Source organism: Ranitomeya variabilis, chromosome 2 (assembly GCF_051348905.1).
Source record: "Ranitomeya variabilis isolate aRanVar5 chromosome 2, aRanVar5.hap1, whole genome shotgun sequence".
Taxonomy (NCBI): domain Eukaryota; kingdom Metazoa; phylum Chordata; class Amphibia; order Anura; family Dendrobatidae; genus Ranitomeya; species Ranitomeya variabilis.
In genome coordinates this window covers 987,298,219-987,325,395 of record NC_135233.1, presented here as the reverse complement: position 1 = coordinate 987,325,395, position 27,177 = coordinate 987,298,219, and the positions used below count along the sequence as shown (strand labels likewise).

The 27,177-nt window shown below is 44.3% G+C and overlaps 1 protein-coding gene across 1 annotated transcript in view; it reads right to left on the bottom strand.

Moving 5' to 3' along the window:
• Positions 1 to 452: 452 nt before the first annotated feature.
• IWS1 (interacts with SUPT6H, CTD assembly factor 1) overlaps positions 453 to 27,177 on the bottom strand; it is a 52,878-nt gene continuing 26,153 nt past the window's right edge. Inside the window, exons 6-14 of the mRNA XM_077290934.1 lie at positions 26,805 to 26,905; positions 25,129 to 25,279; positions 17,151 to 17,233; positions 16,365 to 16,494; positions 14,414 to 14,531; positions 9,603 to 9,714; positions 3,825 to 3,881; positions 3,456 to 3,567; positions 453 to 882 (exon numbers count right to left, since the gene is read on the bottom strand). Coding sequence (XP_077147049.1) covers positions 757 to 882; positions 3,456 to 3,567; positions 3,825 to 3,881; positions 9,603 to 9,714; positions 14,414 to 14,531; positions 16,365 to 16,494; positions 17,151 to 17,233; positions 25,129 to 25,279; positions 26,805 to 26,905 — 990 coding nt within the window. The 3' untranslated portion in view covers positions 453 to 756. The remainder of the gene's footprint in view (positions 883 to 3,455; positions 3,568 to 3,824; positions 3,882 to 9,602; positions 9,715 to 14,413; positions 14,532 to 16,364; positions 16,495 to 17,150; positions 17,234 to 25,128; positions 25,280 to 26,804; positions 26,906 to 27,177) is intronic.

Here is a 27,177-nt window from a genome sequence, read left to right as displayed (position 1 = left end):
TATGACATATTGCAGCATCTATCTTTCTCCATTCTTCAAGAACCAAGCCTGGATGCTGGATGGAAAGTAATGCTCAACTTGTCTCTTCTAAACCCAACCAAACACTATAAGAAGTTCTGATCAGGACACTTTGTACCGCAGGGTTATGCAGACCACAGATTCTCCTAAGCATGAGCAAAATGAAGACAATATAGACAGTGAAAATAATTTATCAATCAAGCTAGGTGGCCGAAGATAGCGTTTAAGTACACTCAAAACCTGGCAGTGCATATCCGTATTCATAAAATTGTGCGAACCCAAAGGATTATAGAGTTACTCTGGTATGGATTTGCAAAATAAATACACCATCCTCATCAGGGCCACGTGATCCATTGTATGATACATCCAGCTTATATTGAAAGATCTAGTGACAGATCCTCTTTAAATACACCAGAACACAAGTAATTAAAAAATCCAAGATAGAATTTTATTGTCTGAAATCCAGACACTGAGGTACGAAGAGAAATTGATCTGTACAAACAGCATTAAATACGATCCAAAAATAAGGACCAGAGTTGGTTTCCAGAGCTGTGTGAATGGGGAAGCAGAAGAAACCTCGTCTCCTGAAGGAGATAGAACACATTTACAGGGACAGGGGAAACACATTAAAACTATTGCAAAAGGCTCTTTAGAGTCCAATTCATCAAATGCAACAGGACGACTTCATTAAAAGCCCTGTCCCGATATTGGCGTAGAAAAAGAAAAGAGCAGCAAGTGTCACAAAGGCATTTTATTCCCTTCTATGCTGATTTTAACTGCGTGGCCAAAGCGATTCTTTTTCCGGATATCTGTGAACTTCCTCATTTGTTTGTCCAATCGGCTCACCCCTTTCTTTGCGCTTCCCTGGAAAGAGAAAGGCATTTTTATGCTTGTGCAAAAATAAGTCCATTATCACAGATGTTAAAAGCCAATTATTAGAACATAAATCATTATCTAAGAAAAGTTCACGATCAAACAAACATGAAATCTGTTCTTTGTAACATTCTGTTGTGCATGCATAATTTACAAAGTCACAACATTCAATGTCAATGGTGCCCTGTAGAGAACACACATGCCTGGATGCCAGCCCCTCAGAAGATACACACACTTTGTACAGTATTATTGAGAAAACTGGACACAGCTCACACGATCACACAAGACTCCTTACACACACTCCATTTGCCAAACTGCTACATTTTTGGCAAACTCCGGCAAAATTTCAGCAACAAAAATGTGGTCCCCTTCATGTGAGCTGCACGATGACCATGCAAAGCATAGCTTGATTAATTAATATAGACTGGGGCGCAGCAAACTGGGAAATAAGATGCAGCTCAGCACATCCAAGTTAAAGATGCCAAATCCTAACATCATGCACACTGCCCCCATTATCTCACTGTTTTGCAAACAGCAGCAGTGTTAGTAAAGGGGAAAGGAACAGTTCAGACCAATTCAAAGCGCGGTGCGGGGGCCACATGAGGCCCTCTGGCTGCACACCGAGAGCCAAAAAGCTGAAAACACTTGCCCACGGTCTGCATGGTATGGCCCTGTTCCCTTGTCTGGCATCCCGATTTCACCGCTATCTGCATCCTTGAGATGCAGATAACAGGGAATATAACAGTGGAGGACAGTGCCGCCAGCTCGGTCTTCCACTAATCCGTGTGTGTGACTGAGACAGCAGACGCCATGACATCATTACATCGTGTCCACTGTGCGGAGCAGAGCGCTGGAGGAACGGGAAAAATGTGTCCCAGTATAGAGGGGAGGCAGTGTGCGGTGGGGGGCTCCTGCTGCACAGAGGGGAGGCAGTGTGTGGGGAGGGACTCCTGCTGCACAGAGGGGAGGCAGGGTGGAAGGGGGCTCCTGCTGCACAGAGGGGAGGCAGTGTGTGGGAGGAGGGGCTCCTGCTGCACAGAGGGGAGGCAGTGTGTGGGAGGAGGGGCTCCTGCTGCACAGAGGGGAGGCAGTGTGTGGGAGGAGGGGCTCCTGCTGCACAGAGGGGAGGCAGTGTCAGAGGGGGCTCCTGTTCCACAGAGGGGAGGCAGTGTGGGGGGGCTCCTTCTGCACAGAGGGGAGGCAGTGTGGGGTGGGGGGCTCCTGCTGCACAGAGGGGAGGCAGTGTGAGAGGGGGCTCCTGTTCCACAGAGGGGAGGCAGTGCGGGGTGGGGGGCAGTGTGGGGTGGGGGGCTCCTGCTGCACAGAGGGGAGGCAGTGTGGGGGGGCTCCTTCTGCACAGAGGGGAGGCAGTGTGTGGGAGGAGGGGCTCCTGCTGCACAGAGGGGAGGCAGTGTGAGAGGGGGCTCCTGTTCCACAGAGGGGAGGCAGTGCGGGGTGGGGGGCTCCTGCTGCACAGAGGGGAGGCAGTGTGGGGTTCCTGCTGCACACAGGGGAGGCAGTGTGGGGTGGGGGGCTCCTGCTCCACAGAGGGGAGGCAGTGCGGGAGGGGGCTCCTGCTGCACAGAGGGGAGGCAGTGTGTGGGGAGGGGCTCCTGCTGCACAGAGGGGAGGCAGTGTGGGAGACTCATAGCTCCCCATGTACAGTATGTGAGGGCTCATACTGTATCTAGGAGGCTATATTGGGAACATACTGTATATGGGAGGCTATGTGGGGCTCATACTGTACATAGGGAGGTTATGTGAGGCTCATACAGTGTATAAAGGTGCTGAGTGTGGGAACCTTCGGTATATAGGGGGGGGGGGTGTTGGAATACTGAATTTTGCTTCATATTAAGGAATATTGTATATTAATTGTAATTAATATGGTAATATTATTACTGGGCAGAATTCATTTTGGTTCAACCCTGCACAAGAGTCATGGTCTCACGTGGCCCATTAGGAAAATTGCTCACCCCTGGAACAGATGGTTGGCAGAGACATGTAAAGACCCCTTTTTTATTCTTAACTGAACAAAATGAGACCAGGCAGATTTACAAAAAGGAAGATAGCATGATGTCATTAGTATTCTTTTTACTCCATAAATCAACAGTTCATAGAATATAGCAAAGTACCTTTTTCATGTTTTGGGTTCTTAAATCATGCCTCAAATTGACAAATATTTGATGCAGAGAAGCATGTACCAGAGCATGCAGAGCACACCTGTATTCTTCACACTGGGGCATAGGTTAAGAATTACCAATATCACAAGGGCATTCGGTTGCCCTCAATGCTGAATTTGACGGCACGAGTGGTTTTAGTGAGCCTTCTCTGCTCAGCAAATCGTCTTTTGTGCTTTTCCAAACGAGATATGCCTTTATGGCCTCCAAACTAAATCAAAACATTGTGTGGCCAGTATAAAGATGTAAAAAAAAAACACAAAGAAGGATAGCAAAGAAATATAGTTTAAAAACAAAATGTATTTCTAAGAGAAAAGAAATTCAGAAAGATGAAAGTAAATATGACAACCTTCCCACATGTACACAGTAACCAAACCCTCAACTTACCCGGGACGATTCCATCTCTACATTCCATTTTGGACGGACAACATAATCCTTATTAGATGGCATAGGAACTCTAGCTCGAGCACAAAAACCAGGGTCACCTGGACGTAACGCCCTAAACAAAAATGAACGCTTGTAAATATCTACCAGTTCAAGCATTTTCTTTAGCATTTTGATGCCTTGTGTCACACAAAACTAGTAAGGAACTTTGCACGTGCATGCAACATAAATAGAGCAACTGCAAATGTTCTCATCGTCAATGGAATAACCTGTAAGAGCTGCTGATTTGATGGACATACCCACAGTATTACCATTCATTGCAACACTAAAATAGATGGGATACAAGGTACAAAGTGTCAATTTAATACTCACTTTTCTTCTCCAGTCAAAACTTTTTCCAAGTCTCTTCGTGGCGTCTGACCCCCGGAGCTAAAGATTAAATTAAGACAAATTTATACAATAGTTTATAGTAAATGTACACTTTCATTAAAAGAGGCCACTGTCACCCATAAGAATATCCATTTAAACAAACGAATCATGAGATATACAATAGTTTTAAGGATGAAACAAGACTGAAGTCCTTTGTGTTCAACCTATAACTAACATGTTTATCCAGAGAAAGCCAAAAACCCTATGAGGTAGCTGCCTCATATTAGGAGGAAAAATCCTTCCCGATTCCACATATGGCAATCAAACAAGTTCCTTGGACCAATGTCCCTCCTCCAGAGTCTAGTACACCTAACCAGTAATATACTTTAAGAAAGGCATCCAGGCCCTCTTAGTGAATCGACCGTAACATGCCGCAACAGAGCGTTTCAGAGTCTCACTGCTCATACAGAGAATTATGACGTATTCAATAAATAGATGCATTGTTCATCAGTCACAAATGGCAGGGAGACTAATTTCAAAAGGGCTCCCTTTTGGCATCCGTGTAACTATAGAATCCTGCTGAAATGTTTAGCATGAACTTTAAGAGTGCACACACTAAATGTAAACAATAAGTGATGCAAACAATAAAACCTTAGGCATCATCCGTCGCACATGTACGGAGGATGTGTTCACTACACGTATATAGTCAGGTCCTGAGCCTGCGCTATTATATGACCTGGAATGATGTGATCAGAGCCAACTCCGATCATTCCAGTGTAAAGAGGTCCCATCACCACTACAGTTTGCTTATTTTAGTCCGGCTGCTTCCCCAAATGTTACAGGGTTTTATTTATTTTTTTTTTTTTTTTTTTAAATCGTGTATGTCTTAAGATATGAGCCTCTATATTTAGGTGTAATTATTGTGATCTCGCTCACAGGATTCTCCGAGAGCGTGTCTTTAGTAGAGATGAGCAAACCTTTCAAGGTTGGGTTTGGATTCGCCGAACAGACTGCCATTCGCCAAACGTATCTGAACCCAGTTAGATTCAATGGGAGGTAAAAACAAACGCATAGACGACACTTTAAGGGGGGACAAAATGCTGCCTAAACAGCTATAAAATTAGGGGCATACACGATGAAAAGTGGCATCAATTTAACCACAGCAGAAATTTTATAATGCCGCAGAAGTAAGGCACGGGCCATGTATGAGACCGGGTCTGAGCCACCATTTGCAGCTTGGTATTGAAGGTTCAATTAGGAATTGGTGGTTAGGGGAGCAGTGTACACCTTCGTAGCTGGGAGACCTGATAACTGACGCAACACTTCCATTTTTTTTTTTTTTTTTTAAATTATTCCAGCCACAAACATCAGTTTCATACAGTACTATTGATAGAAAAAGTAAGAATAGTAACACAGGTAGTTGACTGAAAGTAAGAGCAGGGCTGCCTGTCTGGGAGCCCTACTTACACAGGCAACCCACAAGATGGAGACCCCACTTCGCGTTCCCACATTTTCAAAAAGATAATTGTCACTCACCACTAAAGTGGCATCAATTTCCACAGAGTAGAAACATTATAATAGGCCTCTGACATACCGCCTACTACAGACAACCCACCAAATGGAGACCCAACTTGGAGTCTCCACATTTCAAAAAGTTTTTTTATAACATCAGCAACATTAGCTACAGCAGACACAGAAGACACCGCAAAGATGGCACAGGCTGCAATAACGCAAGATCATTAGATAACACTAAAAAGAACACCATCTGCCTTATCTGCGATTGGGATGCAAAAGTCAGATCAGTGACTTGTTCATTTTGATGAAAGTTAGGAGGTCTACACTTTGAAGGGACAGCCAGATGCAATTATCTGTCAGGACACCACCAGCAGCGCTGAAGACACATTCTGAGAGAACACTGGCTGCAGGGCATGACAAAACCTCCAAGGCATGAAAGGTGAGCTCAGGCCACTCTTCTATTTTTGAAGGGTCCAAAACCCCTTGATGACATTGATATTGAGCTCCAGATACGCCTGCACCATCCTCTCCAGTCGTTCACAGAATGTCAGACTTGTACTCTGTTCTGCTGGTACACGGGCTGGTCTAAAAAAATGTGTTTAACGACTAACAGAAATTGCTTATGCCACTTACACTGGTGATGCTAATGTTTTGGCGACTACGCCTTGATGTTTCTCTGGTTGGATGTCTAGAACTAGGATGTACACTGTGTGCCTCAATGCTGCCTTGGGGAAAACCACTAATAAGATTGTCTACAAGCGTATTTCAATACTCCAACATGCACGCATCCTTGTCCGGGTGGAAAGTGTGTGGGGGGCATCTGGCTAAATTTACTCTTGCACCGTGGATCTCACAGGGTGGCAAGCCAGTAGTCAGGACTATTTCTAATTCTAAGAATCGTGTTGAAGATAGTGAAGAAAGAAGGCGCTTATGTGTCGGGTGCTTCCATGAGGTCCAAGTCCATGCTGTGTTGGTGCTGCGGCAACACTCAAGGTTGCTTCCTCCATCCCCTCCCACCAACCACGAACAACAGAGAGCGGGTCATTATCCTCTTCATCTCCTGACTGTTGCATGTCCATCACCTTGTCCTCCTCCATTTGTTCCTCGACTCCTACATCTTCATGAACAGTTTGCCTGGTACCATAAGCCCCCTTGATTGCTAGCCTCCAATGGAACCCGCCTGTGCAATGAAAGTCTGGAAATTTGAGATAGTTATTCCTTCTGCATTCTCCTCTGCTTCCAACTCTTCCTCTGCGACTATCACATCTTCACACAGACTATTCAAACTGTGACCGGAATAGGGATGCTGATGATGGCATAGTCAGTGCTAACCATCTTAATAGCCATTTCAAAACTGTGCAGAAGGGCGCAGGGGTCCTTCACTTGTGCTCACACCGCAAGCGTGATTTGCAGCACGTCCGGACTGTGTTTGACTAGGCTATGCAAAAGGACATACTGCACCCGGGCTCATGGATGCTGCCACAGCAACATATGCAGAGTGGAATGCCACAGTGTTGGAACATCGCTAAATAAACAGTTAACCGGTAGGCTGAAAGACCTCTGTAGCAATGCAAGTCGATTACCTGCGGGGTGGCTCCAGGCTTAGTGGAGACAGCTATAGCTCTAACTTGGCCTGGATATCTGTCCACACTCTTGAGCTGTGTGACTGATCTCCAAGGCATATTAATTTATACACTGCCTGATTGCGGTGAGCCATGGCTGTGCAGTACGAAGTGGGGGGATTCTATCTGCACTGTTGGAACGTGTGTCTGATTAAGGGAGAGGTTGAGGGAATAGGTGGAGAAGCATAACCATTGGAAGTGTTAGATACAGAGGAGATCCTTGACTGCCTGCCCACACAGCCATCAGAATACACCCAGTGCCCAGTCAGCGAGATGTAACGCTCTTGCCCATGTCTGCTCATCCAGGTGTCAGTTGTGAAATGCACCCTGGCAGACATTTTTTTTTCAGGGAATGGTTGGTGAAGTCTGCGACATGCTGGTGTAGCGCAGGCACAACTTTCTTAGAGAAGTAATGACGACTGGCAAAATGGTACTGGGAGACTTCGACGATCATCAACTTTCGGAAACCGTTTGTATCCACCAGACGGAAAGGCAGCATTTCCGTGACCAACAGACTGGAGATGATGGAGTTCAAGCTCTTAGCTTTGCCATGGATAGGAGGAAACATTCTTTAACGTGACCACAACTGCAGGACCAAGGGCTGGCTGCTGTGCTGAGAGAGGGCGGAGTACGGAGAATTGGACAAACTGCTGGACTGTGAGTGAGGTGCAGGCGTTCATGTTATCGTTGCAGGCGTTCTGTTACGGAAGTAGACATGACTGCTGCTTTAACATGATGACCGGCTCTCACTCACCCTGACTGTGGTGGGTTAACAACTGTAGTTTCTACGGCCGGATACCTGTGAGTGAAGACTTGGAATGGTGACAGAGGAGGAAGAAGCAGCAGATGGTGTTGATGGCCGGTGGTTGGTGAGACCCGCTATTGCGCATTTTAGCACACGGAGATCCCCACACTGAGGCATATTAATAGCGCATGTGCCAGCTCATACGTGTAGTTGTCAAATTATTGCAATTTTTGCTTCTAGTGAGTGTTTGCAAATTTGACAGAGAACATTTTGGATCATCCTTTGAGGTCTCAAAAAAATGCCCAGGCTAAGCAACCCTTGCTGCCCCTGTGAACTGCATACTCGCGACCGATACTGGCCACAGCAAGATTTGGGGCTGAGGATGCAGTGCTTGTCATGGTTGCATCACTTTGTCTTTGTGGGAAGCCACAACATAACCTTCTAATTTTCCTCCTCCTACACGAAGCTATTCAGCTGCATACCTCTGGGTTCACACCAAGTGGGATCTACAACCTCTGTCATCCTTTCTGTTCTCATACTCCTCACCCTGAGAGTCACCCTCCTCCTCTTCCTGCCCTAACACTACAGTACAGTCCACGTGCGCCTCTGGTATCAGTCTCATCAGGATCACCTCAACCCTTGTAGGTTAACATCTGGTGACAAGGGTGTGGATTCTGCTCTTACCCTACTTGGGCTGGCCCCGCTTCCAACATGAAAAAATTTGGGGTATCGGTGCAGATGCTTTCCTCCTTTAGATTCTGTGATTATCCGGAGCAGACCTCTGATGCCCATGGAATAGAATGTGTGAACAGCTCCTCAGAATAGCCCATCTGTGGTTCCCCACAGTCAGTTGGGCATTTGGAAATTTGTGACACCGTGGGGGGGGGGGGGGGGGGGAGAGACAAGGTTGATTGGGGTGCCACCTCTGATGATTGTACTATGTGTAATGTTAAAATGGAGAAAGAGTCAGCAACGCCACTTGATGTAGCGCTTACCATCCACTGGAGAATATGCTCTTTCTAAGCCCTATCTACAAGGAGTACTGCTGTGCGGCTGCCAAAGAAAGGGAGTCGAGTAGGCCGGCCAGCAACAGATGTTGTCAGTGGTCACAAAATAGAGAGGTTATCGCTTCTGCTGTGTCAAGACGCCAGACGCAGAGTGAGAATGATGGCGGAGGGAGTGTCAGCTGATGGCTCCCTCTCATCATTGCTTTTAACTGTACTGGCAGGCAACCTGCGGGCTATAAAAACATAAAAACTTTTGGCATCACCACCTGCTTAATTGTCCAGCTTAATGAAATATAGTATTAATTTGCTTCAAATAAAGAAATAAAACAGTATTTCCTAAATAAAAGTAATCCTATGAACGGTATTACTAGATTACATGTACACTTAGGGTCTGAATTATCAAGACCGTTGAATTTTGGAAGCATCTGAGAAAATCATGTATGCGTGCATGCCTCTTCATGAATCTGGAACGTCTGATTAGTAGCTTCTGCCTCCGTGCGGCATGCCAGAAATGGAGAGAGATTTCGGACTTTGAGTGTCAGAGCAAGTCATGAATTTGCTTGCTTTGAATTTTCATATCATGTCCCCACGTACCGCCCGTCCCGCACCAACCCCATCCATTTTGATGGACTTGAGAGAAACGGTCATTAAAACACCAAAACTTGCTTAAATGTTGTCGATATTCAGAGTTGCGCCAAAATTTCGTAACTTTTCAAAGCTTTTACATTTAACTACTTTCTGGAATTAAAATCTTTAATGAATCTGGGCCTTAGTGTCGAGAACAGTGAAAATAGTGAAATGGAAAATCCAAATGTTAACTTGTAAGATTTCTATTTCTTTATGTTACACATCTGCACACTTAGAAAGTCAGAGGTCTTGACATAGAACATACCTGCTCATTCTCCTTCGCTGTGGCATCTGTTCAAGATCTCTTTGTTCCCTCTCCTCTCTTGTCATCCCCTTGTAGTTGGATGTCAACCCAAAAATAGGTCGTGACCATTCATCTGTAGGTTTTACAAATATATAAAGTAGTTGCAGAAGTATTACATTTAAGTTACTGTATTTTTTTTAGACTAGAAGATGCACCTTACCATAACACACCCCAGGTTAAGACAGCAGAAAAACAGGAAAAAAACATTTTTCCTATTAAAACTTCCCAGGAGGTGTACAGTGGAGGGTTCATTATCACTAATTTTAATGTCCTAGGGAGGTAATAAATCTATTGTTATGGCCTCTCTGCAGTGTGTATTATACAATGTGCTGGCTACAATATAATCATGATAAACAGCACTGACTAAGTGTAAGTTCACACAGGGCGATTTTGATTTTTGGCAGGAAAGAAGCTGCGTCAAAAACGCAGGTTTAGGTGAGTTTTTTGTTGTGTATTTGCTGCGTTTTTTTGCTGCTTTTTTTTTTTCCTCTTTGTCCATGCTAATGTCCTTGGATTTTCAGGTATCATTATTTGCTGCATTTTTGCTGCTTTTTTTTCAACACCCATTCAAGTCAATGGGTGAAAATACGCACCAAAAATGCTGAAAGAAGTGACATGCTCTATGTCCAAAAAATGCAGAAAAGCACAAAATACTGATCAAACAAAAAACCAATGTGTGTGCATGAGATTTCTGAAATCTCATAGGCTTTACGGTACTGTAAAAAGCAGCTGAAAATAAGCATAAAAAACGCAGCAAAAACGTCTAATAATGAAGTTCACTGCAGCAACTACTGCCTCGCTTTTTATTATAGCTGACAATAGTAAGATTTCCTACCTCTGGCAATTGTATACAAGGGACCTTGGCTAGATTTACCTAAGCTATACAATACCCTGATTACTGCATATTGGCACTTTAGTGGCTCACAGTTGAATAGCAAATATTAGAATTGCTTAGCGTGCAGCAGTGATCCAATAAACATTCAGTGTAAGTAGTGAGTATATGATGCCTTAATATTACTTTATACATAAAAGCTATATTTTAATCACATACCTATTCCCTATATTATATACAGATACACACAATTCTGCTACATGCACATTTACATACACACGATATTACCACATCTTGCAGTTACTGATTGGGACCTGAAGAAAGGTTGCATGAGCTGGGCAGCTGAAGGAACTTACACACAATTAACACAAGGACCTTTCAGGGCTTGTGATGTCACATGACCTGAAAGGTCCTTGCATTACTCCAGTGGAAGGTCCTTCAGCTGGTCAGCTCGCGCAGCCAAACAAGAGATTTTCTTGTTAAAAATTGCGTCTTATAGATAAAAAAAATACAGTATTTATCACCAAATACTGAAAAGATTATGGCAAGAGCAAACAAGTATCAAAACCTTTTATATGCAGCTATAAAAAGATTTAAATTTATTTATTTAACTCACTTATATAGCGCAATTAATTCTACCGAGCTTTACAGACATTATCATCACTGTCCCCATTGGGACCCACAATCTATATTCCCCATCTGTGGGAGGAAACCCAGACAAACACAGGGAGAACAAACTCCTTGCAGATGTTGTGCTTGGTGGGATTTCAACCCAGGACCTCAGCGCTGGAAGGCGGCAGTGCTAACCACTGAGCCACCGTGCTCAATGAAGCTAGCCCAGAGATCAGTGGTATGGCTGTAAGAAATGCTGTGCCCCAGCTACTATTATCAGGAAGCTACAGCAAATGAACAGACTGCTAGGACAAGAGCTGTTTGAGTTTAAGTAGAAACAACTTGGTTTCACTTGTCAAATGTAGCAAGTTAACAGCCTCTCTAGCATTGCAGTATGGTTCCCCCCCCATCATTAACCCATTGTAACTGAGCAATTTTTAGTTTCTTTCATTTATTCCCCCTTTCTTCCAAATGCCATTATTTCAGTCACACTTATAAGGGCTTGTTTTCTTGCAGGACGAGTTATAGTTTTAAATTACGGTACCCTGTTCATTTTACCATATAATGTACTGAAAAAGAGGGGAAAAAATTCCAAGAGGCATGAAATGATGAAAATAATATAATTAACTATTGTTGTTTTTTTGTTTTGTTTTTTTTTGTTTTTTATTTACACTTCATTCTCTGTCTGGTAAGAAAAATAACCTGGAGTGATGATTCTCTACGTCAATGAGAATATGGAGAAACCAAAACTGCATTTTCTTATTTTTATTCCAATTCCCCCAAAAATTCAAATGTTTGGAAAAACAAAACAAAAAATTTTGATGCAATCTTAGGCTACTTTCACACTAGCGTTAACTGCATTACGTCTCAAAACGTCTTTTTTCAGAAAAAACGCATCCAGCAAAAGTTTTTGCTGGATGCGTTTTTTCCCCATAGACTTGTATTGGTGACGTATTGCGACGGATTGGCATACGTCGTGTCCGTTTTACGACGGATGCGTCGAAATTTGGCCACACGTCGTCGGCAAAAAACGTTGCTTGTAACATTTTTTGTCTCCGCCTAAAAAACGTGTCGCGACGCATCCTGTGGCATACGTCGTTGGCTACAATGGAAGCCTATGAGCGACGGATGCGTCGGGACACGTCGTACAACGCAATGCAGCGCTGCAATACGTTTTTTTGCACTGAGCATGCTCAGAAGCTGGATTTTGTTGCCAATTGGCCAGACACCCCCAAATCTATATAAACCTGGCCTGGGCCTTCAACCCCACATGTGCCAGCAAGACCCAGAGAGAAGACTGCCAGCCACAAGACCCCAGCCAGCCACGTATTTAAGTGCCACGTATTTCAGTGCCACGTACTATAAATACTATAACTACGTGGTTATACGTGGCACTTATATACGTGGCACTTATATACGTGGCACTGATATACGTGGCACTGATATACGTGGCACTGATATACGTGGCACTGATATACGTGGCACTGATATACGTGGCACTGATATACGTGGCACTGATATACGTGGCACTGATATACGTGGCACTGATATACGTGGCACTGATATACGTGGCACTGATATACGTGGCACTGATATACGTGGCACTGATATACGTGGCACTGATATACGTGGCACTGATATACGTGGCACTGATATACGTGGCACTGATATACGTGGCACTGATATACGTGGCACTGATATACGTGGCACTGATATACGTGGCACTGATATACGTGGCACTGATATACGTGGCACTGATATACGTGGCACTGATATACGTGGCACTGATATACGTGGCACTGATATACGTGGCACTGATATACGTGGCACTGATATACGTGGCACTGATATACGTGGCACTGAAATACGTGGCACTGAAATACGTGGCACTGAAATACGTGGCACTGAAATACGTGGCACTGAAATACGTGGCACTATGACTGTCAGAAAATGTTCATTAAACGGTTAGGGGTGAGGTTAGGGGTAGGGTTTGGATCCCTTTATCATCATCCGTAGTTAATTAATCGGATGCATCCAGAGTCGCCTCCGTCTCCGTTGCTGCAGAAGCATCCTACGTTTTTCCGCTGCCGCCTCCTTCTCCCGCACTATGATATCCAGGCGATTCGTCTCAAAGATAATGTCGGTAACCAAACTAGCAATGCTCACAAGAACACCTTCCATCGCTGCCACAAAACTAAAACCCTCAAAGATGGGCTGTAAAAACAGTAACTATATAGTTTTCCATATTTTCCAGTAGCCAATCAAATTTGGGAGCCTCCCTTTTAAAAACGGATCAGTCGTAAAAACGGATGCAACGGATGGTAAAAACGGATGCAACGTATGCAACGCATCCAGTATTTTCGACGGAAACGTTTAACGGATTTGCGACGGATCCGTCGAAATGCTGTATGCGTTGCATACGTTTTTCACTTTTTTGACGCATCCGTTTTTTCGGCAAAAAAACGGATTTGCGACGTAATGCAGTTAACGCTAGTGTGAAAGTAGCCTTAGACACATCGTTTATATTTTCCTGTAGATTGAGTAATGTGGGAGCTTGTTATTTGCGTGGCGAGCGGTTTTATAGATACCCATTTAGTGCATTTTGATTGCCGATTTTTTTTTCTAGGGAGGTGTGGTGACTGAAAAATGACAATTCTGGAGTTACTTTTTAAGCATTTACAGCGCTTATTGTGCTGCTTGGTTAATTTTATATCTATACAGACAGGACTTTTACACATCGTGATATCAATTTATTTTAACTGGAGAAAAATGGCTATTCATAGTCTTACGTCTTAGATATTTTTTTTTCCATTGAAATGGCAATGCTAAAATTGACATTTGGACCTAAATGGTAAAAACAAAGCAAAAAAAACAAACACATAAAACACTCATTTCAGCAAGCTACAGTGTCTGCTACTAGAAACACATTGTGGCTGTACAACATAGCCGGTATCTGCCGCTTGTGGAGCAGGCTCAGCTCCTACCACCGATATCAGTATGGATGGAATGGTACGTCCATTTGCAATAAGGGGTTAAATCTGCTTTGATTGTGCTCTTGCATATAAAAGGGAGGAATTAGAACTTGTCTACGTAGTGATGCAAACATGTACAGCAGACCACTGATGTCAAGGAGCCGCTTCAGCCATCTTGTTAATGTGAAGCACATCAAAACTGCAGGGAAAACAAGGAACCAAGTGGGACCAATTTATCATTAGGATTGTTTTTTGTCCTCCATTCTCTTTAATGCTTTTCCTCCTGATTTCCCCCCTTCCTCAAATTCAGAATAATGCCTTTAATTTCACAGAAAAATAGATATTAAAACACATACTTATCAGCTTGCCAGCAATATCTTTGTTTGGCCGGGACTCTTTCGGGTGTTTGTATAGGTACATAACAGCTCTGCCAATGCCACTGTGCTTTAGCGTCTCCTGACTCACACTAGGCAGCTGGAGATGGAGAAGAAATAATGTCACAAATACGCCACTCTATAACGGATAGGCTTAAAGGGATTGTTCCACAAACAAAGTTAATTTTAATCAATAGATCTGGGAATAATAATAATTTCCACAATTGGATGTGTTTAACCCCTTAGTGGCAGAACCAATTTGGTACTTAATTACCAAGCCAATTTTTACAATTCTGACCACTGTCACTTTATGAAGTTATAGCTGTAGAACGCTTCAATGGATCCCACTGATTGAGATTGTTTTTTCATGACATACTTCATGTTAATGGTAACATTTCTTTGATATAACTTGTGTTTAATTTATTAAAGAAAAAAAAAACACAACAAAAACGGGAATTTGGCAAAAATTTTGAACATTTTACTTTTTTCACAAAAAATGTACTTTGGAAACAATATGTTTTATTTTCACAAGGGTATCTGGTGAAAATGGACAACAAAATTTGTTATGCAATTTCTCCTGAGTACGCCAATACCCCTTATGTGGGGGAAATCCAGTTTGGGCACATGGCAGGGCTCAGAATGAAGGGAGCACAGTTTGACTTTTTGAACGCAAAATTGGCTGGAATCAATGGTGGCGCCATGTCGCATTTGGAGACCCCCTGATGTACCTAAACAGTGGAATCCCCCGCCCCCCCCAATTCTAACCACAACCCTATCCCCAACACACCCCTAAATCTAATCCCAACCCTCATCCCTAACCCTAACCCCAAGCCCTATCCCTAACGGAAATACTTTTTTTAATTTTTTTTACCTAACTAAGGGGGTGATAGAGGGGGGGGGTTAGATTACTATTTTTTTTTATCTTGATCACTGTGATAGGGTCTATCACAGTGATCAAAATGAACCAGCAGGAAAAATTTCCTATTGTTGCAGAGTGCCGGCCAGCAGATCTCAGCAGGCGCACTAAGCATGCGCCCACCATTGTTTTCCCGGAAGAAGACGCCGCTGGCCGGGGGATGCAGGGACACCGGAAGTACTGGGGTGGGATCGGGGAACCTCATTTCTCCCTCCTCTGATGTGCGATTACATCAGAGGAGAGAGAAATTAAATGGGAAATCGGACTTTTTTTTTTTGCAGTAACTGAATAATGGCGATCGCAACACTGGGGTAGATAGAAACAGAGCTGAATCATGTTCTCTGGGGTCTCAGCTACCCCCGAGAAATTCCGGCGCCGGGAGGCGCTATATACTTATTTCTCAGTGCCGTTAAAAAGCCGCACTGAGGAATAAGTACCCTTAGCCGCCATTAAAAGGCATATCGGCGGTCATTAAGGTGGTTGAAATAAAATGTTCCTGTGCTGAGATAATCTTATAACTGTGCCCCTGCTGTGTACTGTGTAATGGCCGTGTCCGACCGTACAGGAACATGGTCTGATCATACAGCTCAGGGCAGGGGAGGAAGCAAGAGAGTATATAGACAGGACAGCACAGGATCACAGCTGATTCCTTATTTGAAGTAAAACATTTTTTATAAACAGGCAGAGAAATGATTTACCTCACAAAAAGAATCAGCTGTAATCCTGTGCTGTCCTGTCTTTTACTTCCTCCCCTGCCCAGGAGCTGTGGTATGATTAGACCATGTTCCTACATGTCAGACACGGCCATTACACAGTACACAGCAGGGGCACATTTATAAGATCTCAGCACAGGAAATTTTTTTTTGCAAACACCTACAATCGTGGAAATAATCATTATTCCCAAATCTATTGATTACAATCAACTTTAAAATTAACTTTATTAAAGGGTTTTTTCCACAAAGAGCAGAAATTTCAAGTCCTAGCAGGAAGGCCTTTGATGTGCTGGGGTATTCTCACCTCTTGAAGTATCTTAAGCAGTTCCTCTCGAATCTTTAAAGCTGGCAAGCTGCGGTCAGGAAGAGGGGAAAGCCATTCTTTTATGGCAGACATCACTCCGCTGTCAATAAAGGTCTCTTTTAAATCTTGCCTGTTATAGAAGGACACAAATGAGTAAGTCTCATACTTTAAAGGAAATATTTTAAAGTTTTCCTTTCTTATGGTCTCAACCATTTCATACACAGACTAGAAAATGAAAATCTAATTTATTATTTTAGTGAGAGAAAGCACATTTACAGAACTGAAAAGCAGAAAACTTGCTTACATTAAAAAGAGTTACCGTCATTTTATTTTTCATAAATCAACAGCACGCATTAAAATAAGCAACTTTCTAAATATATCTTAAAGAAGTCTGCTTCTTCCACCTCCTGAACTGATCACTCTCAAAATTCTGAATTCACTGATAAAATCTGTCTTCATCAAAATAATAAAGATTATTTTCATCAGAGAAATTAACAACTCAATGCATCTCATATGTACTATTGATTTATTAAATAAAAACAACCCTTACTGTAACGTAAAAAGCTAAAATGAGGCAGAGTGTATTTTTCCATGTGCACTAAAGAACCCTTATATATTTGTTGTGGTAAACCTGACTTAACAACAGGATAGATTTTGAACATTAACAAAAGTGCCATAAGATTTTCTTGAAGCGTTCCTGAGATCCACAGCAGTACACGGACTGCTGGAAAAGTTGTGTTTATGCTTTGGCTCTCAAACAATACCTGTATATTATATAGTCCTTACTTTTTAAGATGCATCACTACAGTGGGAAGCAGTGTCAATTTCTTCAGAGCTGGCTTCTTGCTGGAGTTGAGATTTCTATCTTCCTGCATAGAGAAATAGAATATTTTGTTTCCAAAAATATAGAAGTACTGAAAGCTTTCTGATGATGTCAACTTTTGGGGACTTTTCTTTTCTTTCATGCATGTATTTTTGGCTAAAAGTAATTTTTGTAATTTAGTTACATTCAGAAGTTTGCCTTCTCTAGTATCTGTGTTGCATTGATGGCTGCAGAATGTGTTAATTAAGGATAGGTAAGAGAAGTCGATCCGATGATACAAAGGGAGCATTTGTAATTTTTCTGTCTACTTTGGAGCTGCTCTCAGCTGATATGTCACCAAAGACCACATCAAAGCTTGTGGAAGCAAAACGGTTCAAAATGTTTAATGACCTTATAGTAACAAAAACATTGTTTTGCCTCAACTACATGCATTTAAGGAAAAATACATGTCCCCAGAAGTGGACAACTTAAACAAAAAAAGTTTTCATTTTTTCCTAGGTGCCACACTTTCAGTTCAGTGGCAGCACACCTTCATAACCAGAAAATTAACCCTGTATCTGCAGGTCAGTAGCATTATTGCAAATGACAGATTCCCTTTTAATGCACTGCAGGCTTTGATGTAAAAGGTTGCATTAAAAAAAAAAAAAAGACCTGCAGCAAAAACTGGATGTGAGATTCAAGTCCCAAGGTGGCCACTAACAGATTAGTGTTGGCCAAATTTGGCGTGACTAGCTGACTGTTTAATAATGTGTATAGGGGTATTCTCACAACATCTTGAGGAAAATAAAAATCATGCTTCTTGGATTTGAACATGCTGATCCTTTTGGTTTGAGGAAAATTAAACTATTAGGCCCCTTTCACACATCAGTTTTTCGCCATCAGTCGCAATCCATTGAATTTGGAAAAAAAAACGGATCCAGCAACTGTTGCCGCTGGATCCGTTTTTTTCTCATAGACTTGTATTAGTGAAGGATTGCGACTGATGGCCTCAGGCTTCATCTGTCGCTCGAAGGGATCCATTGAAAATTGTTTGTCCGGTGGCTGGAGAAAATGGACAAAGTAACGTTTTTTGTGTATGCCGAAAAAACAAACAGCGACGGATCCGTTGCCGTCCGTCGTTTGCGCAAATGGAAGCCTATGGACGACAGATTCCATTTTTCTTTTTTAAACTGAGCATGCTCCGATTTTTTTAGGATCCAATTAGCCAGATCTGCTAGTCGGATGCGGTGAAAAACAGGGATTTTTGTGTACTCACCGTAAAATCCTTTTCTCTGAGCCAATCATTGGGGGACACAGAACTATGGGTGTTATGCTGCTGCCACTAGGAGGACACTAAATAATACAGAAAGAATAGCTCCTCCCCTGCAGTATACACCCTCCTGCTGGCTCCAAGTGAACTAGTTCGGTAACAAAGCAGTAGGAGCTTAACATTTAACCAGGATGAACTATGTCAAAACCAAGCCAACACAGAAAACCAAAGCTGTTAGGCTAACAGGGTGGGTGCTGTGTCCCCCAATGATTGGCTCGGAGAAAAGGATTTTACGGTGAGTACACAAAAATCCCTGTTTCTCCTACGCCTCATTGTGGGACACAGGACCATGGGACGTCCTAAAGCAGTCCCTGGGTGGGGAACAATCAACTGTAATTGCTTCTTGTACCCACAGGTTACAGCACAGCCGCCTGCAAAATTCGTCTGCTGACGGTCGCATCTGCTGAGGCCCGAGAATGAAAATGGTAATGTTTTGTAAACGTATGCAGACTGGACCAGGTTGCAGCTCTGCAAACTTGTGCTGCCGAAGCTTGGTGCCGGATGGCCCAAGACGCCACTGATCGAGTGGAATGAGCCTTAATCCCTGCTGGGACAGAATGACCTCTGACTTGGTAGGACTCCTGAATAGCTGAACGAATCCATTTGGCTATTGTTGCCTTGGAAGTGGAAAACCCCTTCCATGGCCCTTCCGGGAGCACAAACAGGGCATCCGGCCTGCAGAAGGACACCGTCCACGAGACGTATCTCTCGAGAGCTCTCACTAAATCCAGTGTGTGGAGGGCCTTCTCGATGCGGTGTACTGGTGCCGGACAGAGAGACAGTAAGACAATCTCCTGATTGAGATGAAAGGATGAGACAACTTTTGGCAAAAAGGACGGGGATGTTCTCAAAACTACCTTATCCTGATGAAAATTCAGGAACGGAACTTAACAAGACAGAGCTGCCAGCTCTGAGACTCGTCTAATGGACGTGACCGCAACCAGGAAGGCAACCTTCCATGAAAGAAAAGACAGGGAAACCTCCTGTAGAGGTTCAAAAGGAGCTTCTCGCAAGACTCCGAGGACCAGATTAAGGTCCCATGGTTCCAACGGCATCTATAGGGCGGCACCCTATGGGAGACTCCCTGAATGAACGTCTTCCTTGTAATCTGTTGGCAATCCTGCGTTGGAACAAAACGGACAGGGCTGAAATCTGCCCCTTGAGAGAACTAAGGCGAGACCTAAGTCCAAACCCGTTTGTAAAAATTTGAGGATGGAAGGAATGGAAAATTCAAGAGGAGAACGTCCCCGGTCGTTGCACCAGGAAAAGAAGGTTTGCCAAGTGCAATGATAAATGCGCATAGACGTAGGCTTTCTAGCGCTGATCATGGTAGACATGACTTCCGGAGAGAAACCTGCCTGGGTTAGAACCCAGGAGTTCTGGTGGTAAATGGGGCCCTGTGATAGGAGGTCTGGGCGATTCGATAATCGCCAGGGAACATCGGTGATTAGTTGAACTAGTTCCGCATACCACGCCTGGTGCGGCCAATCTAGCGCAATCAGGATTACCGGTACTCCCTCCGCTCTGATCTTCTTGATGACTCTCGGCAGTAAGGGGAGCGGGGGAAATATGTACGGAAGCCGAAAATGATTCCACAGGAGTACGAGTGCACCAGCCCCGATTGCTGCTGGATCGTGGGACCAAGCTACGAAGTCGGGAACCTTGGAATTTAGCCGTGAGGCCATCAGATCCACGTCCGGGATTCCCCAACGACAGCAGATCTGGTGGAAGATCTCCGGATGGAGAGACCACTCCCCAGAGTCGAGGCCTTGACGACAGAGGAAGAAATCTGCCTTCAAAATTGTCCACTCCCAGGATGTGAAAAGCGGAAATCATTGAGCAGTTTTCCTCGGCCCAACGGAGAATGTAGCCTACCTCGTTCATGCTGCGGGTTCCCCCTTGTCGGTTGATGTATGCCACTGCAGTGGCATTGTCGGACTGAATCATGATGGGACGACCCGCCAGGAAGGGATGGAATTGGAGGAGAGCTAACATGATTGCCCAAATTTCTAAGATCTTGATCGAAAGGCGTGATTCCTGAAGTGACCAGTGGCCCTGAGCAGTGTGATGTAAGAACACCGCTCCCCAGCCTAGAAGACTGGCATCTGTTGTCACAACTAGCCATGTACTGGAAGAAAAGACTTCCCTTGATTCAGGGAGGACTTTAATGTCCACCGCCTGAGAAACTGTGACTCGCTGGGGAAGGAAGAACCAACGGTCGAGGGAGAACGGGTTCCTGTCCCAAACAGCCAGGAGGGCATGCTGTAAGGGATGGAGGTGTATTTGAGCAAATGGAACCACCTGCAAGGCTGCTACCATCCTGCCGAGGACTCTCATACTGAAGCCCAGAGAGTGAGTGCGAGGTTGAGAGAGCTTCTGAGCTTCCCGCTGTAAGGCTGAGATCTTTTCCGGGGGAAGAAGCACCAACCCTTGGGACGAGTCCAGTATCATTCCTAGAAAGGAAATTTGCTGAGCGGATAATGGGGAAGATTTTTTAAAGTTTATCTTCCAACCCAGGCGAGAAAGAGAATCTATTGTGATATTCACAGCCTCCTTGCAGGCGCAGAAAGAGGGCCCTTTGATGACGATATCATCTAGATACGGTAGCAGCACCACTCGTCGGGTGTGGAGTATGGCCACGGCAGCCGCCATGACCTTGGTGAATACCCTGGGGGCAATGGCGAGGCCGAAGGGCAGAGCAACGAATTGGAAGTGTTGTTCCTAAACTGCAAATCGAAGAAACCTTTAGTGAGAAGGTAAAATAGGAATGTGGAGGTATGCGTCCTGGATGTCTATAGATGCCAGGAACTCGCCTTTTCCCATGGAGGTGATGACAGAACAAAGCAATTCCATCCGGAACCGTCTCACCCTGATGAACTTGTTCAGCAGTTTTAGGTCCAGTATGGGCCGTACTGTACCGTTCTTCTTTGGAACAATGAAGAGGTTTGAATAAAAACCTTGAAACCTTTCGCTTTGAGGGACCGGAATAATAACTCAGTCTTTTCTCAGAGAGCTTATAGCATGGAAGAACGCTGATGCTTTTGCCCTGGGAGAAGACAGGAAAAAACGTTTTGGAGGACGAGATAAGAAGTCTATCTTGTATCCGGAGAACACTAAGTCGCGGACCCACTCGTCGTGAATGACAGAGAGCCACGCAGCACTGAAGGAAAGCAGGCGGCCGCCTACTTTGAGGGTGTCCCCCGGATACCACAGGAAGTCATTTTGTGGAAGATCTGCCAGGTCTGGAGCCTCTGGATCCTGACTGCCTAGGCCTGCCTCTCCATCAAAGGGAATGTTTACAAGAGGCATGGGAACCTCTGTCTCCATGTTGTGCCCGGCCAGAACTGGGAGATGTGGAAGTAGAGGACCAGTTTGAGTTGTAACGAACAAATTGGGACCAAGCCTGTGGTTGTGGAAGAAATTTTATCTTCCCTCCAGTGACATCGGAGATTAATTGGTTGAGCTTTTCGCCAAAAAAGGCGACCGCTATGATATGGTAGAGAAGTCAATTACTTTTTTGGAAGCAGAATCCGCACGCCAGTCCCTGAGCCATAAGGATCTCCGGATGGTGATGGCATTTGCTGCTGCTTGAGAAACGCAGTTAGCAGCATCCAGGGACACGGTCATTACAAAATCTCCAGCTCTGGCTATTTGAATAGCGAGGTCTGCTATCTCGGGGGGGAAGATTGGTATCCATCACCGCTGAAGACAAGACCTCAGCCCAGTGGGTTCATAGCCTTAGCCACCCACGTAGCAGCAAAAGATGGGAAGAGTGCGGCTGCAGAGGCTTCAAAGGCTGAACGCGCCATAGTCGATCTGACGATCGGTTGAGATTTTAATAGAGGCGCCCTCCGAAGAGGATAAACAGATTTAGTAGCCAGGCGCGATCAAGGGGGACTGCGACCAATCTTTTCTTGGATCCTGGGCAAAGTGATATTTTGACTCCATGGGCTTTTGCCCTGTTAATCATTTATCTGGACGGATCTTGTGAGATTCAATGAATTCCTTAAATTCGGGATGAGAGGCGAACACTCTGTGAGCTCGCTTGGTCCTCTTAAAGGACACAGCATGATCCGTTTTAGATAAAGGTTCCTCCTCAAGCTTCAAAGCCTAATTCACTGACTCAGAGTCGAGAGTCTCCTGATCGTGATGAAATTCCTGATCTAGGGACGTATCAGAATCGTCCTCTGAAACAGGTTCTCTACTAGATCCAATGGAAGGGGAGTGAGAAATGGAGCTCTCAGAACCCGAATCCCGGTGATGGTCTGAGGATATGGCATGAGTCCTGTTCCTGGAAGAGCGAGAGCTCCTTGGCAAGGTACGACCCCTGGAGTACAAGGGGTTCTGATCATCGGAAGTGTCGTCCGAAATTGTGCCCTGGTTAGAGGAAGGGTCTCGGAACTAGTCTAACGTTTTTGCCAGGGATGCCATAGACCGGGTAAGGGAGGTAGCCCACTCAGGGGGGCTAGGCTCACTGGGTTCGGTATCAGTAACAGGTGGTTCCTGAGCAGTCACCGGTTCACAAGCTGTGCATAATTCAGTATTGTGACCCCGGGGTAATGACACCTCACAAGCGGTACATGCCGCAAAGAGCATAGTGTGAGTTTTCCCAGACTTTTGTGAGGCTTTGATTGAAGCATAGCATAGCCTTGAGGAGAGCGCTTACTAACAGGGGAAGGGTTAAGCTATGTTTCTGCAGCTTACCCAGGTCCTGTGTCTTGAGTCCCCAGGGGAGGTCCGCAGTGTATGCACAGAAATAGCTGCAGCATCAGCCCTGTGGGTGTACCAAGATGGCCGCCGAGATCAGGAAGTGAGAGCGCTTCTCGGGGAACAAGAAGTGCCAGAAAGAGTGGGGGAAGGTAACACAGTGGGCGTGGCCAAAACTCCAGCCTGTATGAAGGGGAAAAGCCGGGGGCTAAATTTTTAAACCTGTGGTTGCGGCCTGCAGCACCGCGACCGCTATTAGCGCCATTCTTAAGCCACATTCCATCATTGAATTGCCGCACTGCAGATCTCCCATACCCCAGGCTTTAAAGTGCAGACCTCCCATACCCCGGGGACCAGGACCCCCCCCCCCACGCCTCGGCCCCCGAAGTGTACTCACGGTAGATGCGGTGGGCCGGTGCTTAATCCACCGTCGCTGTAGTCAGGGAGGAGGTGGAGAGCTTCTGCCGCCTTGCGTCATCCGCTATATCAGTGGTGATGCAGTGGGGGCTGCACGGACGCCATACATACTTATGTATAGCTATGCACCTGGTTCCAGGAGAGGTAGATGGAGGGCTACTCCATGTGGTCGCCTGCTATGGAGGGGGAAGATCTGAACGTGAAGGAACCGTCACCCGTGACCTCAGGGCTGGCATCCAACGTTGCAGGAAAGGATCTTTATTTTTAATTATAATAATCTTTATTTTTTATATAGCGCTAACACATTCCGCAGCGCTTTACAGTTTGCACACATTATCGTCGCTGTCCCCGTTAGGGAATTTAGATTGTGAGCCCCATCAGTATGTCTTTGGAATGTGGGAGGAAACCGGAGTACCCGGAGGAAACCCACGCAAGCACGGAGAGAACATACAAACTCTTTGCAGATGTTGTCCTTAGTGGGGCTTGAACCCAGGACTCCAGCGCTGCAAGGCTGCTGTGCTATCCACTGCGCCACCATGCTGCCCTACACGGGAGGAACGCTCCAAGTACTTGCCTGTTGATGATTCGGGGGAGATCGGAACCTAGAAAGGATCCGTCGCCCCCATTCGCTCCATTAAGGGAAAAAATACAATAAAAAGTAAAAACTAAAATAAAAACGGTGGGGTCTGAAAGCAGACCCAATGCCTCCTACAGACACTAAGCAAGAACTGGTTCACTGAGAGCCAGCAGGAGGGTGTATACTGCAGGGGAGGAGCTATTCTTTCTGTATTACAGAGTGTCCTCCTAGTGGCAGCAGCATAACACCCATGGTCCTGTGTCCCCCAGTGAGGCGTAGGAGAAAACGAATCCGTCACATCAGTTTTTCGATCCAATGGATTGTGACTGACGGTAAAAAACTGATGTGTGCAAGGGGCCTTACTATTCAGTACACACAGGAGTGGGGTATCAAAATGAATAGCTGAAGTCAAAGTCTGTAACCAGCTTTACAGCGTGGTCAGAAGGCCGTATAAATCGTACCAAAATCTGCCCACGGTGCACTGACTGGCTTGCCGGTCTCCTGACCCGAGTGTGACAGATGCATGGAAATATATGCAGCTGTCACGCTCAGTTGAGCCGCCTGCCAATCCAAGCATTGCAGGCAGATTTTGATACATGACTCTAATGGCGGTATAAATTGTATCTATCTAATTACACCTTGCTGCACAGGGAGATGAACACTGAACAGACAACACAACTGTCTTGCAGTTCTAGGGCGTCAAAAACTGGACAAAGTTTTTATATTTTTTTAGTGTTTTTGATGCAAGTGCGACTGGGAAATTAAATTGCAATTAAAAATGAATTACAGCATTGGTAAATATATTGACCCCATATAAACATGTGACTGGTTGCAATATATATTCACTTTCTTTCACGCAATAGCGCAGAGCCAGCAACACCAATGAAAGTTTCAACAATTAAAATTAAAAGATTCAAGTTGTTAAACGTACCTCTGCGGCTTCAGTCATTTTCATTATCATAGCATTCACTACATCATCTGCATCACTTATGAAAGTGCCACCATCCCGATTCCGCCGCCTCTTACCGCTCATGCTCTTCTTTCTCTCTAACATAATTTCAAAGTCAGACTTAAAATCCATCCTGAAAGAATAAAACATAAGACATGTAAGTGTTCAGGCACTACATATTTCATTAAATAATTTCAGTATTTAAGACTGTATTGTGTAAGTTTTCGAGAGTGCTTTTCTACTATTTCAAAAGCTGCAATGTTGAATGTGGCAAGTGAAGATAGGCTAGAAAATTACATGCGTGTAAAGCATGAACATAAATATCAGAAAGCTGTTAAACATCCCTTCATTTCTAAATCAGGAACTCCAAGTATTAGAATATCATCACTAAAAGACCGTGGCTGAAGGGTTGCGGCCTAATTCTGGCTGCCCGAGGTGTTCGCAGTCTCGAGCAGGTATATTGCATATGCTTTGGCATTGTCCCAGATTATCTTCCTCTTGGATTGTGGTGTTGAACCGTATTGGAGTGGTATATGGGTGCACTGTCCCTAGAGACCCACTCACATGTACATTGGGGTATGTGGAGAAAATAAAAACAGACAGCACCATCAAAACAGTAATGGCAAAAAAATGAATAGCAAAATTTTGGATTAGAGAGGACCCCCGTCAGGACTGGAATTTATTGCTCAAACGAATTATATTATTCAACTGGAAAGAAATATTTACATTAAAAGGAATAAACAGGAATATTTCCATCGATTATGGCAGCCATGGTTGGATAGTATTAGACAAAGTAACATCTGTGTATTCTGTTGTAATGTAGTATTTATGGTGAATTGTATCATTGTGGAATACTGTCAATAGGCATGGCAGTAGCGTCTGTCGTTGGGGATCTCCATGGGAGGGGCGGGAGGGTTTGGTGTTATAATGAATAATGGAAAAGGAGTCATGTGTTTGTCATGTAATACTTGTGTTAGATTTTGCTATGTTTCAATAAACATTATCTGATTAAAAAAAAAAAAAGTGGCTGAAAAAAATATGTAGTTTTTTTCATCTTAAGAACACTCCACACATTCAGATTTGACATAATTTAATCTAATGTGTGAACATGTAATAAATCTGATATCTTTGTGAGCTTTGGTTTTTGGTCATTAGTATATATATTATATGGGGCTGCAAATTGCATTCAATATAAAGTCTGTTTGCTATTACTACTTTTAATAATGTAAGAAAAGTGTTCATCATGGTCCCAGATCAGGCAACAGGTAACTCAATGACTAATTATAATTGTGCCATATCTACACACCACTATTCCCTAAGATACTTCAAGTACTGAACTGTTCTCAAAGAAATAGGAGCCTTCTAGCATGTAGTCAATAGAAAACTACATTTCCCGCTGCTTCTGAGCCACTAGTAAATGGATTTACTTAGTTGTGCCTGTAAAAAAAAAAAAAAAACAACCTATACTGGGACATTTGCAGGACAAACTAAGTTATTTTGATATTAGTTTAGACTTCACGGCTGCCACCTTTTCTTTGCTGTATGGGGGGGTCAATGAAATATAGATTCTCCAAAGTAGACCAAAAATAAGAGTTTGTGCTTTAAGATGAAAGTTTACATTCCCAAGGTGGTATGGAATAAAATTAAAAAGTTCTTACATTTTTCTAGATTTTAGATCTATGTCAGAGTCTGAATCTTCATCTGCTCTTAGATTGAGCGCTGCCGGTTTTGCTCCTTCCAAATCCTCTTGATTAAAACCCTGTGTACAGAAGAGCATACATACTGGTCACTACCTGTAGCTCTTATACCCCACAGCCACATAAAGAGAACCTGTCAGCACGATTCGGTAATGTAACTGATATCTTTGGTGAAGAAATCCACTTTGCTGTTCGCCTGCGATTCTCCGACACCCCGTCGCCTGCCTCCAGTCTGCGATTCCCCGACACCCCGTCTCCTGCCTCCAGTTTGCGATTCCCCAACACCCCGTCGCCTGCCTCCAGTCTGCGATTCCCCGACACCCCGTCGCCTGCC